General features: G+C 38.4%; 1 protein-coding gene across 2 annotated transcripts; it reads right to left on the bottom strand.

The window, feature by feature from the left end:
- Positions 1 to 274: 274 nt before the first annotated feature.
- LOC116333252 lies at positions 275 to 11301 on the bottom strand. 2 transcript variants are annotated; one of them, XM_039609888.1, is made up of 10 exons: positions 11242 to 11301; positions 7016 to 7139; positions 4752 to 5069; positions 1887 to 2159; positions 1683 to 1784; positions 1585 to 1600; positions 898 to 908; positions 754 to 821; positions 597 to 647; positions 474 to 494 (listed from the first exon to the last, which is right to left on the bottom strand). In XM_039609888.1, exons 2-9 carry the CDS (start codon positions 7083 to 7085, stop codon positions 621 to 623), a joined length of 885 nt encoding a protein of 294 aa, XP_039465822.1. In that variant the 5' UTR covers positions 7086 to 7139; positions 11242 to 11301; the 3' UTR covers positions 474 to 494; positions 597 to 620. The 2 variants fall into 2 exon arrangements, with proteins under 2 accessions (XP_039465821.1, XP_039465822.1); XM_039609887.1 differs by lacking the exon at positions 898 to 908 and having other exon boundaries at positions 275 to 494.
- Between the last annotated feature and the right edge of the window lie 4842 nt (positions 11302 to 16143).

Genomic DNA, 16143 nt, shown 5'->3' with positions numbered 1-16143 from the left:
ACAATAAGGTGCAATGTGATCAGGGGTAGTGCACGCTGAGTAAGAGGTAGGACTAGAGGAATGTTGGTTGCAAAAAAATTATACTACAATAAATATGGTTTATAAATACAGTGTAAATCCATAAATGTTAACAGCACAGTTAACCTTCAATGAGGGTGGAGAAGGGGTGGTGGAAATAATGCAGACTTTGTAAAAGTAGAAACAAAACAAATCAGTTTCTCACCATCAGCATTTGTGTAGAAGCGTGCACTGAGAACTAAAACAAAGACTGGAATCTCATCAGACAGGTTTATTAAACATTTCCAACTTAGACAAAAACAGAGATCAGATAATACATGTCTTATTCATAAATGACTTGCCAAACATAATATAGGCATTTAAAATGAAGTGTGTAAAATACAATGCTGAAAAAATACATTTCAGAACATTTTCTTGGACATCTTAAATGTTGCAGCTCGTCTAGTCTGATTTGATGCACTGTATTTGTGATCCAGCTGAAATACAGTAAGAATAGTTTAAGAATGTCACATGTGAATTGCATGAAATCCCACAGTTCTCATTTATTACTTTCATGGCTCATTATTGTCATACTGCACCTGGTCCAGCATCTTCAGAGCCTCTCACTGTCTCATAAACACAACGATCACCTGCAAGTTAATAACAGTTAATAACATCTCCAAATGATCTAACATTTAATCATTCTTTAACAGTGTAAAGTGACGATCAGAGCATGTAAACAGTGTTAGACCTGACCGTGGGAAAGAGCCGAGTACACATGTTGCTGATTTTCTTCCTGGTTGATTGTTTCAGACTGTGTGAGCCTGAAATAAGTAAAATATATTATTAGTAGTTTAAAAGTATTTTTATATACTACTGCTGTTGATGAGTTTTACCTACTGACACATTTGCTGTGGCAGATGGTGTGGAGTGGAGAGAGTGTGGACCCAAATGCAGACAATGGAGATGGAGAGGAATGTTAACAAAAAGCATTAGAGAAGCCGATGGGGGACTGTGATAAACTAATGGAAACCTAAACTGTGTTAAACATAAAAACACAATATACATAGAAAAACAATACAGAAACCTAAAACACGAAACCTGGACTTGGGAACAAGGAACTTGAGACCTGAAAAAACCTGGGAGTTGGGAAACATGAGGGAGGTAAGCAGAAAGAGGAGAACAGAGGACTAAATACACAAAGATAATGAGGGGATGGGAAACAGGAGGAACACGGCTCGTACTAATCAGAAACAAAGAGACAGGGAGGAAGCAAAACCTCAATGTTTGCTTGGAGTTTCCACTAAACAAAAAATGAGGAACTATCAAAATAAAACAGGAAACATAAGACACTGACTGAAACGTGGACTTGAACAGACATGAGAATATAACTGAGTCGATGTGACACATGGAACACAGGAGAGGCACAGTAACAAAATCTAAAGACTAGAAATCACAAAATACTAAAAATAACTAAGAAAGCTAGACATACAGAAAACTAGACCATGAAAAACACAAAATCAAAGATCATGAAATAACCAGGAAACAGAAGCACTGGGTTCCCAGACCCAGGACCATCACACTGACCTTTTGTGACATAGACCTGAAAAAAAGTAAGAAAAAAAAGTATTATGAGATTAGAAGATTAACAGAACAATTTTAATAGTAGCAACAAAAGATCTTACCCTTTGACTTTATGCAGTAAAGCAGAAAGAGCAACAGTAGAGTGATCAATAATCCAGTAAACAGCCCAGCAATGAACATGACAACAGAAGAGGATCTGTACTCTGATATCACAAACAATAATTTAAAAAAAATAAATTATTTTAATAAATTATTAAAACTGAGCAGTTATATTTTATTCGCAAATACAGTTATTCTCCACATACCTGTTTTATTTGTGTGTGAATGATCTTTTCTGCACTTCACTGTTTGAAATGCAGACTTCTCACTGACATTATTGGAAACTGTGCAGGTGACATTGGTCTCTCCATCCTGCTCCCTGATGATGTATTGTTGCCTGGGACCAGTTAGTGTTTGTTTTCCTACAGTCCACTTGTAGCTGACATCACCAGTTGTGCTGCACTCCAGCAGAATTTTACATGATTCATTACAAGCCTCCCAGGTAGAATTGATTTTTATGACAGGCTTAGTTATGGGCTCTAATGAGAAAACAGAAGGAGAGAGTGTGTCACGTCACATTTTACATCACATATATGTCTGTGCAGAGTTCTACAAATGTATTATACAGTGTATTATAAAAAATTAGTCCAGTCTGAACCCGACTGGTGTTTTGTTGTTGGACTTCTGTGCAAAACACAGTTTGGCCATAACTAACACCATGTTTGAACAGAGTTTCCATAAGTGCACGTGGCACCAGGATGCTCTAGGATGCAGGTCGATGATCGATTTTGTAATCGTATCACCAGACCTGCAGAAATGTGTTCTAGACACTTGGGTAAAGAGAGGGGCTGAGCTGTCAACAGATCACCACCTGGTAGTGATTTGGATCAGGTGGCGGGGGAGGACACTGGACAGATCTGGCGCACCTAAACATATAGTGTGAGTGTGCTGCGAATGCCTAGCAGAGACCCCAGTCCGCAAGGTGGTTGGTGTCTGTCCTGGTGGTAACCAACCAGAGGTGACACCAGAGGTGAAGGGAGCCACCAAGCTGAAGGAGTCCTATCGGGCTTGGTTAGCCTGTGGGGCAGCTGATAGGTACCAACAGGCCAAGTGGAACGCTGCTCAGCAGTGGCTGAAGCAAAAACTCGGGTGTGGAAGGAGTTCGGAGAGACCATGAAAGGAGACTGCCTCAAAGAGATTCTGGCAAACCGTCAGGCGACTCAGGAGGGGAAAGCAGTGCTCTACCTGCACTGTGTATAGTGTTCCAGTTGGCCTGCCGGTCAGCGCTGCTGACTTCGACTGAGAAAATGTTCGAGTGGTAGAAGGAATACTTAAGGACCTCCTTAATCCCACTGGCACATCTTCCCTAGAGGAAGCAGAGTCCGGGGACGAAGGGGAAGACCCGCCAATCCTTGGGGGCGAGGTCACTGAGGCAGTTAACTCCTTGGTGGCAGAGGCTCTGGATGTAGGGCTGTTCTGGTTGACACGCCTCTACAATGTTGCGTGGAGATCGAGGCAGTACCTCTGGATTGGCAGACAGGGGTGGTGGTACCCATCTTTAAGAAAGGGGACAGGAGTGTGTGTGTTCCAACTCTTCAGCCTCCCTGGAAAGTCTATGCCAGGGTGCTGGAAAGGAGACTCCGTCCATTAGTTGAATCTTGGAACAATGCGGTTTTCGTCCTGGCAATGGAACACTGGACCAGCTCTTTATCCTCTCAGTTATACTTGAGGGTGCATGGGAGTTTTCCCAACCAGTCTACATGCGTTTTGTGGACTTGGAGAAGACATTTGACCGTGTCCCTCGGGGTGTCCTTTGGGAGGTGCTGCGGGAGTATGGGGTGTGTGGCCCATTGTTACGGGCCGTTCGATCCTTATACAACCGTTGCAAGAGCTTGGTCCACATAGCCGGCATTAAGTCGGACTCGTTCCTGGTGGGTGATGGGCTCCACCAGGGCTGCTTTTTGTCACCAATTCTGGTCATAATTTTCATGGACAAGATTTCTAGGCGTAGACAAGTGGCAGGGTGTACTGTACCGGTCTGTTGTTGTAAAGAGAGAGCTGAGTGTAAAAGCGCTCAATTTACCGGTCGATCTATGTCCCTACTCTCACCTATGGTCACGAGCTGTGGGTAGTGTCCTAAAGGAAAAGATTACGGATGCAAGCGGCATAAAAAGGACTTCTTCCAAAAGGTAACTGGCCTCTCCCTTAGAGATCTGACAAGAATGCCTCCGGGGTGCCTCCTGGGTGAGGTGTTCCCGGCATGTCCCACTGGGAGGAGGCCCTGGGGCAAACCCAGGACACACTGGAGAGATTATATCTCTCAGCTGGCCTGGGAATGCCTTGGTGTTCCCCCAGACAAGCTGGAGGAGGTGGCCGGGGAGAGGAAGGTCTGGGCTTCTCTGCTTAGGCTGCTGCCCTTGCGGCTTGGCCCTGGATAAGCGGAAGAAGATGGATTGATGGATGGATGGATAGTTCAATCAACAATAACAAACTTTGTTAAATCCAGGCAAGTACTGTTCACTGCTCTGTCTGTTGGTCACATTTAGCCTAAATTGTGCCTAAAATAAATTTTTAAACAGCTGAAAATCAAATAAAAATGTATAAATAAAATACATGTATAAATAAAATAATTTTGTTGCAAAACGAGACAATCAAAAAACAGGAACAAAAAAACCCATCTATGATTATTATATAATTGATGTTGAAAAAGGAATATTGTTATTGTCTTAAGCTACACGATTCAGATTTGAGCAAACATAAAAATCTGAATTTGTCTCAAGGTGTTTGCTGTGCTTTTATTACTTCTATTATTTAAAAAAAAGTCATGGAAAGACAAAAAATGATGTGTAGTGACAAAAGGATATCACATTGAATTTCACAAGAACTTATATATGAGTTGTTATGTGTTATACTGATATGTGTTCACGTATAAGTGAACTGATTTGATAACATTGAGCTATGAATAAAATGTAAACCATTTATGCATATCTGTATTTAAAATGCATATATTATGGTGTTTGAGACTGCAGAGAAACCACAGGCAAGTAAAAAAAGGCAACCTAACAAGCTAATAGGGCATCCCTTTGTTAACAGTAATCAGAATGCTTGTTTAATTAAAAAAAGTCTCTTACCATGAACTTGCAGAGTGATGGTCACTGAATCCCTCTGTTTTTCATTTATTGCTGAGATAAAAATGAAATCACCAGAATCTTGAAGAGTCAATTTCCTCACTGTTAAAGTAAAGTTTTCCTGGTTTAGCTCTGATCTGTCCTTAAATGGAGATCTTTTAGAAACACCCACATTATCTGGAATGTCTTTGTCTGCAACTGTTATTCCTCCATATTTCCATGTTGCTGCTGTCACACCTTCAGTTGGTAAGCCTGATGAAAGCTCCACAGTATCTCCAACATTTTTATGAATGACACGTTTTCCACTGGAACTCTCCACATCTGAAAAACATACAGACAAACAACTGAGTATAATCTTAAGGAAAGATCCACTGATCAATGAGTCAGTGATTGAATAAGAAAAAAAAAAGTGAACATACTGCCTGCCACATTATTGTCTACTTGTAGTAAAGAAAGTTTAATTGTTGATGAAAAAGTAAGAAAATCACACCAAAAAAATCAGATTTCTTCAAATTTCTTTACGGTATGGCATTTATCTCTAAATTATTATTATATTATTACTAAAATATAAATTGCTAAAATATTTACAAAATGTGGCTCCATTAATAATTTTAGGCTGACGTTTCTCTATGGACAAACAATAACAAATTATTTTGTAATTTTATGATAAATAGAATACTGAATGAATTAAAAATAAACCTGACTGAACTTCAGGAAAAAAAAATCAGATGTTGTATTTCAGGAAGGCCAGCTGCAGCACAGAACTGAAAGATGGCTGATAAAGATAAACGTCCATTATTACTATTTACTTATGACCCTAATTGATAGTTTGTAGGGACAACTGTCTTTGTGGTTGCCAAAGTTGCAGCATTTTGAAAGAAAAAGTGGCAAAACCATAGAATAAATCAACAGAGGTTACAGCTGCCCTCTGTACTGTGATCTCCTCTCTACATAAAGGTAGTAACAGTAACACAAAGGATGATCAATCTTTGAGTTACCTTAACTGAAATTCCAAACACATGTGGCAGAAAATCTGCTGACGTAGCGCAGCAAAGATGCAAATGACACTGCAATTTTAGAGCCACAAGATATAACAGGTCCACTGTTCATGTAGTTATAAATACTCGACTGGGGAGAAAACATTTGTAATGAATGGTGAGGACAGTGAAAATGAGACTTATTTTAATCATAAAAGCTAATGTTCTTAGAATATATAATGAATGAAGAACACTAAAGTCTTTGAATTTTTCTTTAATATAGATATTAATAAGAAAAATACACTGCAAGCCTCTCCTAGCAAAGACACATCACTTCTCAAGAAGAGAAGAACTTCTGACCTCCAGGTATTCTTCTCTAACCATGTATCAGAGTCAGTGAGGCAAACAAATGCAACACGTTGCAAACATGTGAAAGCTCAGGTAGACTTACAACGGAGGCAGAGCAGCAGCACAATGATGTGAACAAAGTAACTACGATAACAAAGTCACAAAATTGAGAGGGTGGAGAGTGGGGAGGGGTTTCTTTCAAGACAGAAGCAGAACAAGCAGTCACAGATTAAAGAAGGCACACTATTAATAATCAAACTAAAACGCTATAAATCTCTAAACTATAAACTATATATAACTATAAAGTTACATTTAATACTGTATTACCACATTGCTTCTTATACTCAATTTTCAAGATCACCACAAAATAATCCTAAAGAAAGGTCAAAGTTCAACATGTGAGAGGTTCCAAATTGCCTGAAACCTTATTGCTGAAGTGTGATAGTTAACATAAAAACAACCAAATCAGACAATAAAAAATAAATCTCTTTACAGAATGAAAACATCATCATACATAAGTGACATTACGTGACATTTCTGATATGACTGACTTGGCACAAAAAAATATAAGCATAGCAAAAAAAATGTACATTATGGATCCATGAAATGTTTTTAGGTTGGTGTTTCTCTGTGGACAAGCATGAATTCATAATTTTGTAATTTTCATATAAACAGAACAGCAAATGAATTAAAAAATGAAATAAAATGTGAGAAGCTGTTTCTCAGAAATGCCAATTCAACTGTTGAATACAAAAAAAAATATTTTAAGGTAACTGTTAATTAGCAGCAGTTAGAACAATGATAAATACTTTAGCACAACAATATTCTGAAATGGCAAAGCTGCAGCTATCTTCTGTGTTCTGAACTCATTCATGCACCAGAGTTCATGAGGCAACAAATACAACACACGTCACAAACATGTGGAAGCAGAGGTGTACTTACAATGAAGACAGACCCAGAGCAGCAGCACAATGCTGTGTGCGAAGCTACGATAACATCGTCCACCAACCATCTCTGTGGGGAGAGAAACAACCTCTGTTTCCTCTTCTCATCTGTCAAACTGTGTCTTCAACAGTAAGCACAGAAAAAAACAATAACTTAGTGTGGGGGAGGTTACCATCAAAAATAAAAGCAGAAGAAGTGGTCATAAGCTGGCCTGATGTACACAGATCAAAGCAATCACACGCTTAAGAATTCAACTATAAGACATTAAAGTCACAGTTAAATAAAATATATTTAAGAGGATTTTCTAAAACACTGTTAGGTACAGTTACAGAAAGTAGCCTAAATGTTCAAGAGAATGACTATAAAATCATATTTCATCAAACAATAGCCAGTTTTACTCTGCATCAACATTACAAACTCTGTATTTACTGCTACAAGCAACTGTATCTGAGCTTGATGTAGAGGTCAGAGATTAGAGTTTCTATACAATAACATTTTAGCAGAAAGAACATAACCACATCCTGTCATCAGATATTTTACACTTTAGCACTCTCTTTTACACAAGAGAGTGCTGTCCTAAACTTTATTCACCCTGGCTGTTCAGAATAGAGTACCCTGTATGTACTGAGAAAATGAGTCGGACAGTAAGGGTGCTCATTGATTTGAACTTGAACTAAACATTTAAAAAACAGCAGCTTTGCTCTGTCATGCAAGAGGAATCATCAAGCACCTGACATGTTTGTGGTGAATAAAGTTGCTTCCACCACAGTCACCACTCTGTCTGTATATACTGCACGTAAATACTAAGATGCATGAAGAAATGACGCTGGTAAATATTAAAAAACAGTGAGATGCACAGACAAATGTGTGGAAGTGTTTCTTCCCCTGAAAAGAGCAGCACATGATCAATCCTGTTTTTAATGGAAATGGTTTTGGTCGAGAGTGATACTGGTGAAACTTTGTCCAGTGCATTGTCAAATGTGTTAACAGTTTTGTAAGTGCTGCTTCTTCATAGCTCTGCATACTATATAAATAGCTCTTAGTGTGGTGTTTCTGTCAAAGTCATCTGTGGTTAGCTGCAACTTTATTTCTCATGAAAGTCAGAACAAAGTGTTTATCCATAAACACACAAGCAATAAACATAAGTCATGATGCTATGTGTCAATCAGATAGCTGTGTGATGCTCACACAGCAGATTAACATCCTTATGGCTAGTGAGCAATGTGAAAAATGTAACAGTATTTTGGGTTAGTGATGCTAGCAGTGGTTTTATGGTTGGCAATGTTTGGTTAACAGATCAACGCACACATATCTCACCAATTCTAACTTTGTGCCCAGTACAAATTTGTACTGACTGCATAACAATGTTCACCCACATTACCTTTTTATTTCTATGCCAATAAACTGCTGATGGTTATACTGCTCTGAAACATTGTACACAAATCCATTTGTCTCACAGGACAAAATGGCTAATTATTTTTGAAATATGAGGAAGTGGAGAGAATGACACTATTTCTTTCTGCTCATACCACAAACACTCCCTTTCTCTTCTCTCTTCACACGATTCCCAACATCAATTTCAAACTGCTCTACATTAATTTAAAAATAGTCCTTGATCATTCAGCAGAATCATCTGAGCTGTTCGGATGCTTTTTTCAGGCTTTTCAGGAAAATACTTGTGGAAACCCTGAGACGTCACAGCACCATCTTTGGTTACATTTCAAAAGAAGTCATGCAATCCTGGTTTAAGTAAACTCCAGAGGACAGGAAGTCATCCTCTGCAGCTGTAGGTGCATTACTTAGAGATGCACATCCCTCTTATTCACCATCAATTATGGATTTCTTCTCAGATGAGGTTTCTTTTAAAGTTAGTGACGCCCTTCAGATCACAGTTCAGTGTCACACTGCCCCCTGCTGGTATGGTTGTGCTGTCTGTTGTTAGAGTGGCTTTGGTTTCAAGTTCTGTTAATAAGTAATTAAATGAACCAAAAAAGTGTTGCTTCAAAGAATATGATGCAAAATAAGAAAATACAATAAAAGCTTTTGGAGTCTATCATCATAAAAAAAGTTTATTTGGGTACATGCACATGTTGGTATTAAAGAAAATGAAATGGAAGACAGTGAGGCTGAAGAAGTTAAAGGGGTCAAGATTGAGGTGAGGGTGGCACTTAGGAAAATTTGAGTTTTTTATATTTGTACTCTATATAGGAAAAAGTGGAGCAGAGCAAGGCAGTTGGTAAAATCAGAAAAGGAGTCGTACTCTCTAGAGCAGGGGTGGGCAACTCCAGGTCTGGAGGGCCGGTGTCCTGCAGGTTTTAGATGTGTCCTTGAGCCAACACAGCTGATTTAAATGGCTAAATTAACTCCTCAATACGTCTTGTAGTTCTCCAGAGGCTGGTAGTGAACTAATCATTTCATTCAGGTTGAGCCAGGGTTATATCTAAAACCTGCAGGACACCGGCCCTCGAGGCCTGGAGTTGCCAACTCCTGCTCTAGACTAAGAGTAGCTCATGATTTAAATTCAACCATTAACCATTAAATTAGACTATTAAGAAACTTAAAAGATAAAATGACAAGAAAATGAAACTGTGCAGCATGTGATGTTTGAATGTAATGAACACAGAAGAGCCAGAGAGATTTTCAAGATAAAATACAGAAACAAGGGTCTACAGGAGTTAAGTTTAGGTATTTTATTGCAGAGGATGCGCACGATGGGATTACAGTACTTCTGAAAATGTTTTAAGCTAAAGAGAAAATCTAAATTGAGTCTATGGATAAAATGTAATACACAGTAGTCTCCGTGTTTGTAATTGGGGGGCAGATTTCTTGTGCAATGGGAAGTCCTCATGCTGATTGCATTGTGAAGTTGTGTACGATCACCTCCAGCCTAATAGTTGGTGGTGACTACAACATCACCTGCAGTTGGGAAGAAGTAGTAGAAGAAGCAGCAGCATCAGAAGAAGAAAGAGAAGAACTACTGTGGTTGTTATCTTAGTAACAGTGTGCTCTGCTGGATCACTTACCTGATCTGTTAGGACAATCATATAAAAGTGCATGAAACTTTGAAAAGCACGAAACATGAAGTTTGTCTGCATCATAGCTTTTTAGGCCTGCCACTTATTTTATTCTCAGCTTGTCCTGTTTCCTTATTTATTTTTTACAGCCATGCTGCACACCATGCTGAGAAACACCAAGTGTTCCATTCACTAACTTAGACCACGTCCTCATTTTAGGTTTGACAGCATTTCTTGTAGATGTTGGCAGATGACTTAAGGATGAATTTAGGCTGTGTATCATCTCTGTGGGCGTGTCCTGGTTCACCTTAGATTTCCAGATTACATGCAATCAAGTAGTATGTTGAGGAAGTATTAAGTGTTAAGGAAAGGTGCAGTAATACTACACAGCTGTGAACAACACATATTTCAAAATAAAACTGAATAATACAGCATTATTAAAATTCATTGTGATTATATGTAAATTAAACAGATTAATCAATTAATTAATGCATTTATTAAAGAGAGTGTTACTGGACTAATAACATAACACTGTTATGTTTGCACACTTTGTTGTTTCAAATACTGATCTGAAAAGTGGTTACCCATCACATGTTGGAAAATCCGAAACTTTTCCTTTTTATAAAACAGAAGAACAACAACAACAACAACCCCCAAAACAGTTAGTCTACATGACGAATAGGGGACCCAGGTCAATATTAACTGAGGAAAAGACTCCGGATTTAACATTTTACCTTTAGTATTAAGAGGGATAGCAGGAATTTGCAGCTTAAAAGTTTACCAGGAAGCAACCAGTGTTGGGAAGGTTTCTTTTAAAATGTAAAATGTAATTGCTGTGTGATTTATTACTATTACTGAAGGCTACTTGCCATGCCAATAGCAACTAGATTTTTAAATCTTAATATAAAATGAGTAACAGTAGGGTGGACATTAGGTAAGGCTGCACTTTTTGCAGTGATCTCATATAGAAAACTACTCCGCGTGTATATAAAACAGGTTTGCAGCTCCGAGCCGTAGTAAAGGGACCTCTGGCTAATACGTCGGGTTCTGTGTCGGGCTGGTAGCCGAAAAATAGCTTTACTTTGTTGTCTGGGTCAACTTTGCTAGCGAGAGACAGAGAGAGGCGTTGAAAGGCTGCTCCAACGGAACTTATTGTTTGGGAGGAAAACACGAACACAGTGTACAGTCGAGTCTTAATAGCTTACTTACAGCTGGGCTCGTCAGGCACTCTTTTTGGCTTCAGTGGTTATTATTATTACTTATTATTATTATTACATTATTCAATGCTCCCATCTCCCGTTTCTGCTCGATGACAACTCGTACTTTTCCACTCCCTTTCTCTCCCTCCCTCGCTCACAGACACATAACGGGTGTGTCAGTCCATTCTCCCTGCAGCACGGACTACACTGCCCATGAGGCTACATTCTTTAGGGCCATGCCTGTAGCACTCTGCCTGTTGCCTAAATATTAAATATTTTTTTGAATTATAAATTTACAAATATTTCTTCACGTCATTATGCGGGCCGCAGTAGAGGTGACATGGGCCGCGAGATGGAGACACAGGCATTAGAGGCTCTTAATGCGTGTTTTGTTTGTTTTCCGCCGGCGTGGAATTACCAAAAATACAGAGGGCATAGCTTAACATATGAAACAGGAAAAGACCGCCGTGTAATCCATTTATTTCAACAAAGTAGCATTCTGAATGCCACCTTTTTAAACAGTAACTGTAACGGTATACAGTTACTCATATTTTGTATTTTAAATACGTAACGCCGGGACAGGTATTCCGTTACTTCCCAACACTGGAAGCAAAAATGGGAATCGAGCATGATCCCATCTTTTCACCGTGCAGATTGCATTCTGGAGTCTCGTACGATCAGCTCAGCCCAAGAGGGCAGTGTTGCCAACTCCTCAGTAAGGAAAATCGCTATTGGTTGTCCTAAAAGTCGCTAGAAGTCGCTAAATGACGTCATCACCTAATTTGCATAATTGGTCATGCTAATATAATTGTAACCTATGTTGTTGGAGAGAGAAATAACATCGTGGAAGAGACATAAAGTGAGTAAAAACGTCCTAAATGCATTTAGAGTTTATTTAGAACTACAAATTAAATTTCTTTTAGCAATTATTGTTTTTTTTAATGTCACAATTCCAACCCTGCTCCTTTACCCGGGCTTGGACCGGCAAAAGTGATCCGAAATAGGCACGCTGGTGGAGTTACTTTGTGTGTGTGTGTTTATAAGTAGTTTTAAACCTTGTGATCCACAAAACAGCATAAGAGTAAAAGAGTAAAAGAAGAACTGACTGTGTTACAGCACCCGCTGCTTGTTGAGAGTAAAAGCGATACGCGCTTTCACGTCTTTTTTTAGCGACTTTTTTTCTTAAAAAAGTCGCTAGGGGGTCTGAAAACTCGCTAAATATAGCGACAAAGTCGCTAAGTTGGCAACACTGCAAGAGGGACTGGCAGTGACAGACCAACTTCTTGGATTTAACTGCAGAAGAAGAAGAAGAACTGTAAATGCTGTAGTTCTTGTCTCAGCGCCCTCTGCTGGATCAGCAATTATCATATAAACATGGATAAATAGAAAACCCATCTGTTTGAAAGCAACAAATGTCAGCACACACTTTTTGTCATGCCAAGAAATAGTGTATATAAGACAAAAACAAAGCATTTGCAATTTTTAACCATTTAAACTTTTATTGGATTTTCAATTTGAAGAATTGTTGGAAAAAATGAACAAATATAAATAAAACTTGATCTGTTAAAACAGGGTTCAGGGTGAATGTTTTAAAATAATCCTGTAAGCTGTAACTAGACCAACCATAATAACACAAAGTGTTCTTTTAGATGCATTCAGTATTGGGGTCCCTCTTTTCCCTAAAAACATACATCAGGAGTCAGGGGGATTGTTTTGCCTAAGCAATTACTCAAGCAATACTATTTTATCCCAGAACAGATGAACACATTTGCTGTCCCATATATAATGCAGAAACGTTCCTAATTCTAATTTACATTTCCACCACATGTTGTCCTTCATTAGTTACATTCTATGTAATCGCACAGGGGTATGCAGTATCTGTGTATGATATTGTGTTGTGTAAACTTCCCTCTTGCTTCTATAACAGGAGCTGGGAGCCAGGTCTCGGGTGCTGAAACATACATGTGTGTCCTTTCAATAAAAGCTTCCCAGCATAAACTATCACAGTGTGTCAGGTCAATTTCTACACTGCCAGCCACTTTTCTTATCCCATGTTTCTCCCGAGGTCTTTTTGCCACAGTTTAATACTAGTGGATTCGTCACTAGCTAAAAGTTTTGTTAATTTATAAAAATGTTATTGTGGTAATTTCCGGTAGTCTAAAATGGGATTTTCTGGGCAAATTTGGGCACTGTTTCTGATTTGTAAATATTTCAAGTGTTGTTTACCCTCTAATTAATATTTACTCGTTAATTCTTCATAAGATTAAAATTGTCAATTTTCATATAAGTCTCTAATGGTAGATATACCACTTGACTGCCACTGCTTTCAATATAATGGTGTTTTTCCAATAAAAATGGCAAGATTCAACCACAAAGGGGGCATACCTCTGTGAGTGAGCCTCAAGGCGCTTTATATTGTACAGTAGATCCTACAATAATAGATACAGAGAAAACCCCAACAATCATATGAGCAAGCACTTTGGCGACAGTGGGAAGGAAAAACTCCCTTTTAACAAGAAGAAATCTCCGGCAGAACCAGGCTCAGGGAGGGGCGGGGCCATCTGCTGTGACTGGTTGGGGTTTGTTGTGCTATCCTTTGACACAATTTCTCCTTTGGGCTAAATGGTACGCATCACTCAGTCTCGATATCTATTCAATCTGGTCTTTTATCTAATTGTTTCCAATATTTAGTTAGTTTAGTCATTTCAAATCTATACAGCACTGGCTCTGATTAACCAAGTCTTCCTTTTTCCCCGGGGACACATAGTTTACTCAGTTTAATTCTGCCTTTTTTCCATTGCTATAAGAACTGTTTCATCAATATCTTTTAAAGATAGTGGGCTCTATTATGATATGTAGCATCATCAAGAGATAACTAAATTGAGGCGCTGCTATCATTGTAATAATATCAGTCTTCCCTCAGAGAGTATGTTGTATTTTGCCCCACTTTTCTAAGTTTGTTTGGTTTTCTTTGTAAGGCTGGTTTAAAATTCAGGTCCTCCAGATCTTGGCTAAATTGGATTCCTAAATACTTCATGACTTTGGGAACCCATCTAAAATTAATCTCCTCTACCATGTAAACATAGCACAATGGTGCCACTGGCATGGCCTTGGATTTGCTCCAGTTGATTGTGTATCATGATAGTTTAGAATAGGACTGAATAGTATCCATCAAGTGTGGCAAGAATGTCTCAGGGTCTCTCACAATAGCCAGGACATCATCTTCACATTGTAATAACTACTGTCCCTGGCCACCACTTTGTAACCGCTTGATTCCTCTATTCTGCCTGATTTGGATCAGTGTTTTGGGGAGAGTTTTTTTCTATGTCTATTATGTTTTATTCAATTTCCATTGTGTTTTGTTTGCTTCTGCAGCATTTTTCTATTTTTTATTTTTCCATGTGTTTTCTTAAATTGCAGTCTGTTTGACCCTGGCTCCTTTAAAGTCTGACTCCTTGGAAACAAAATATAAATATACGATGTGTTACTGAAGACCTCTGCACAGTGCTATATTATATAAAAATAATCATGGGAAACATCTATTAACTATTATCTATTAATATCTATATATTATTTTATCAAGGATAAATAATGCACATTTTGTAAAAGTATGAACAAAACAAATCAGTTTCTCACCATCAGCATTAGTGTAGAAGGGTGCACTGAGAACTAAAACAAAGACTGTAATCTCATCAGACAGGTTTATTAAACATTTCCAACTTTTCCAACTTAGACAAAAGCAGAGATCAGATAATACATGTATTGCTCATAAATAACTTGCTAAGATTTTTCTATAAACATGATATAGGCATTTAGTATAAAGTACATAAATTACAATCCTGCTGAGCAGATTATTAATGAGCAAGTATTTTTTATGACATCCCAATATTCCTGTCTTTTGAAGTAAACATTGGGCTTGTTTGATCACAGAATGATATGATGCTTGAGTGAGGGAGAAAGGATTTTACTCAGAGTAAATGTGGTAGTGGAGTCATACTTGGAGCTGTCTGGAGATGAGGTGGAGGAGGCTCAGATATTAGAACAAGAAGGCGAAAGTTCAGATGGAGGACATACCAGCTCGTGAGGAGCCTGAGAATAGGGCTCTGAAGCTGGGATTTGGTTTCTCTACAGGACACTGACCTGTGAAGGGAATCTTTCTCTCAGCCTTGTTACATTCTGTTTAAGAGTGTTCTCACTTTCCAGACAGCTTTATTCTTTCCCTTCTTATCAGAGACATCCCGATCGTTTGTTACTTTAATGGACTGCCTAATCTCAAATAATCTGTCTTAACTTGTTGAATCCGCTAAAACCAGAAACCAGTAAATTCAGATGTTAGGTTTCTGAATGATGTGGTGGCCAAAAAAATGCTGAACAATGTTTCACTTCCAGATTGTTTTTAGTTTAAATGCCAGCTTCAGATGTCCGGTTCACTCTTTTTAGTTAGCTGATTTATTTATTTCTAAAACATGGTTGCCTATTTTCTGTTTGATGGTTTTCAACAGAATTATCCTGCTTTTTTCATGCTAAAAACAATTTCAATTTAATTTTAAAGTTAAAACTGAATTGATAAAGATGGGAAATGTACAGTTTAATGCACTTTTAGCAGCTATTAAATACAAAAAAAAAAGATAAAAGGAGAACCATTAAACTTGTAGCTGTGTGTGTGTGTGTGTGTGTGTGTGTGTGTGTGTGTGTGTGTGTGTGTGTGTTTAGTCAACTGAAAATGTTCTTATTTCCCCTTCTAGATATCATAATGACTAAAAACTTCAGAGCCCTACATTAAACAATTCTTATTACGGTCGGTCGGTGTCATCAAGTTTTGATTTTGAAGAGGAAAAACTGTTTGCAATTTCGATAGACTTGTGCTCTATTAGCCCCGCCCCCACAAATGTGGCATCAATAGAGAGCCCAG

Source organism: Oreochromis aureus, linkage group 3 (genome assembly GCF_013358895.1).
Source record: "Oreochromis aureus strain Israel breed Guangdong linkage group 3, ZZ_aureus, whole genome shotgun sequence".
Lineage (NCBI taxonomy): Eukaryota > Metazoa > Chordata > Actinopteri > Cichliformes > Cichlidae > Oreochromis > Oreochromis aureus.
The sequence above is the reverse complement of the archived record's forward strand: the minus strand, read 5'-3'. Positions and strand labels throughout refer to the sequence as shown.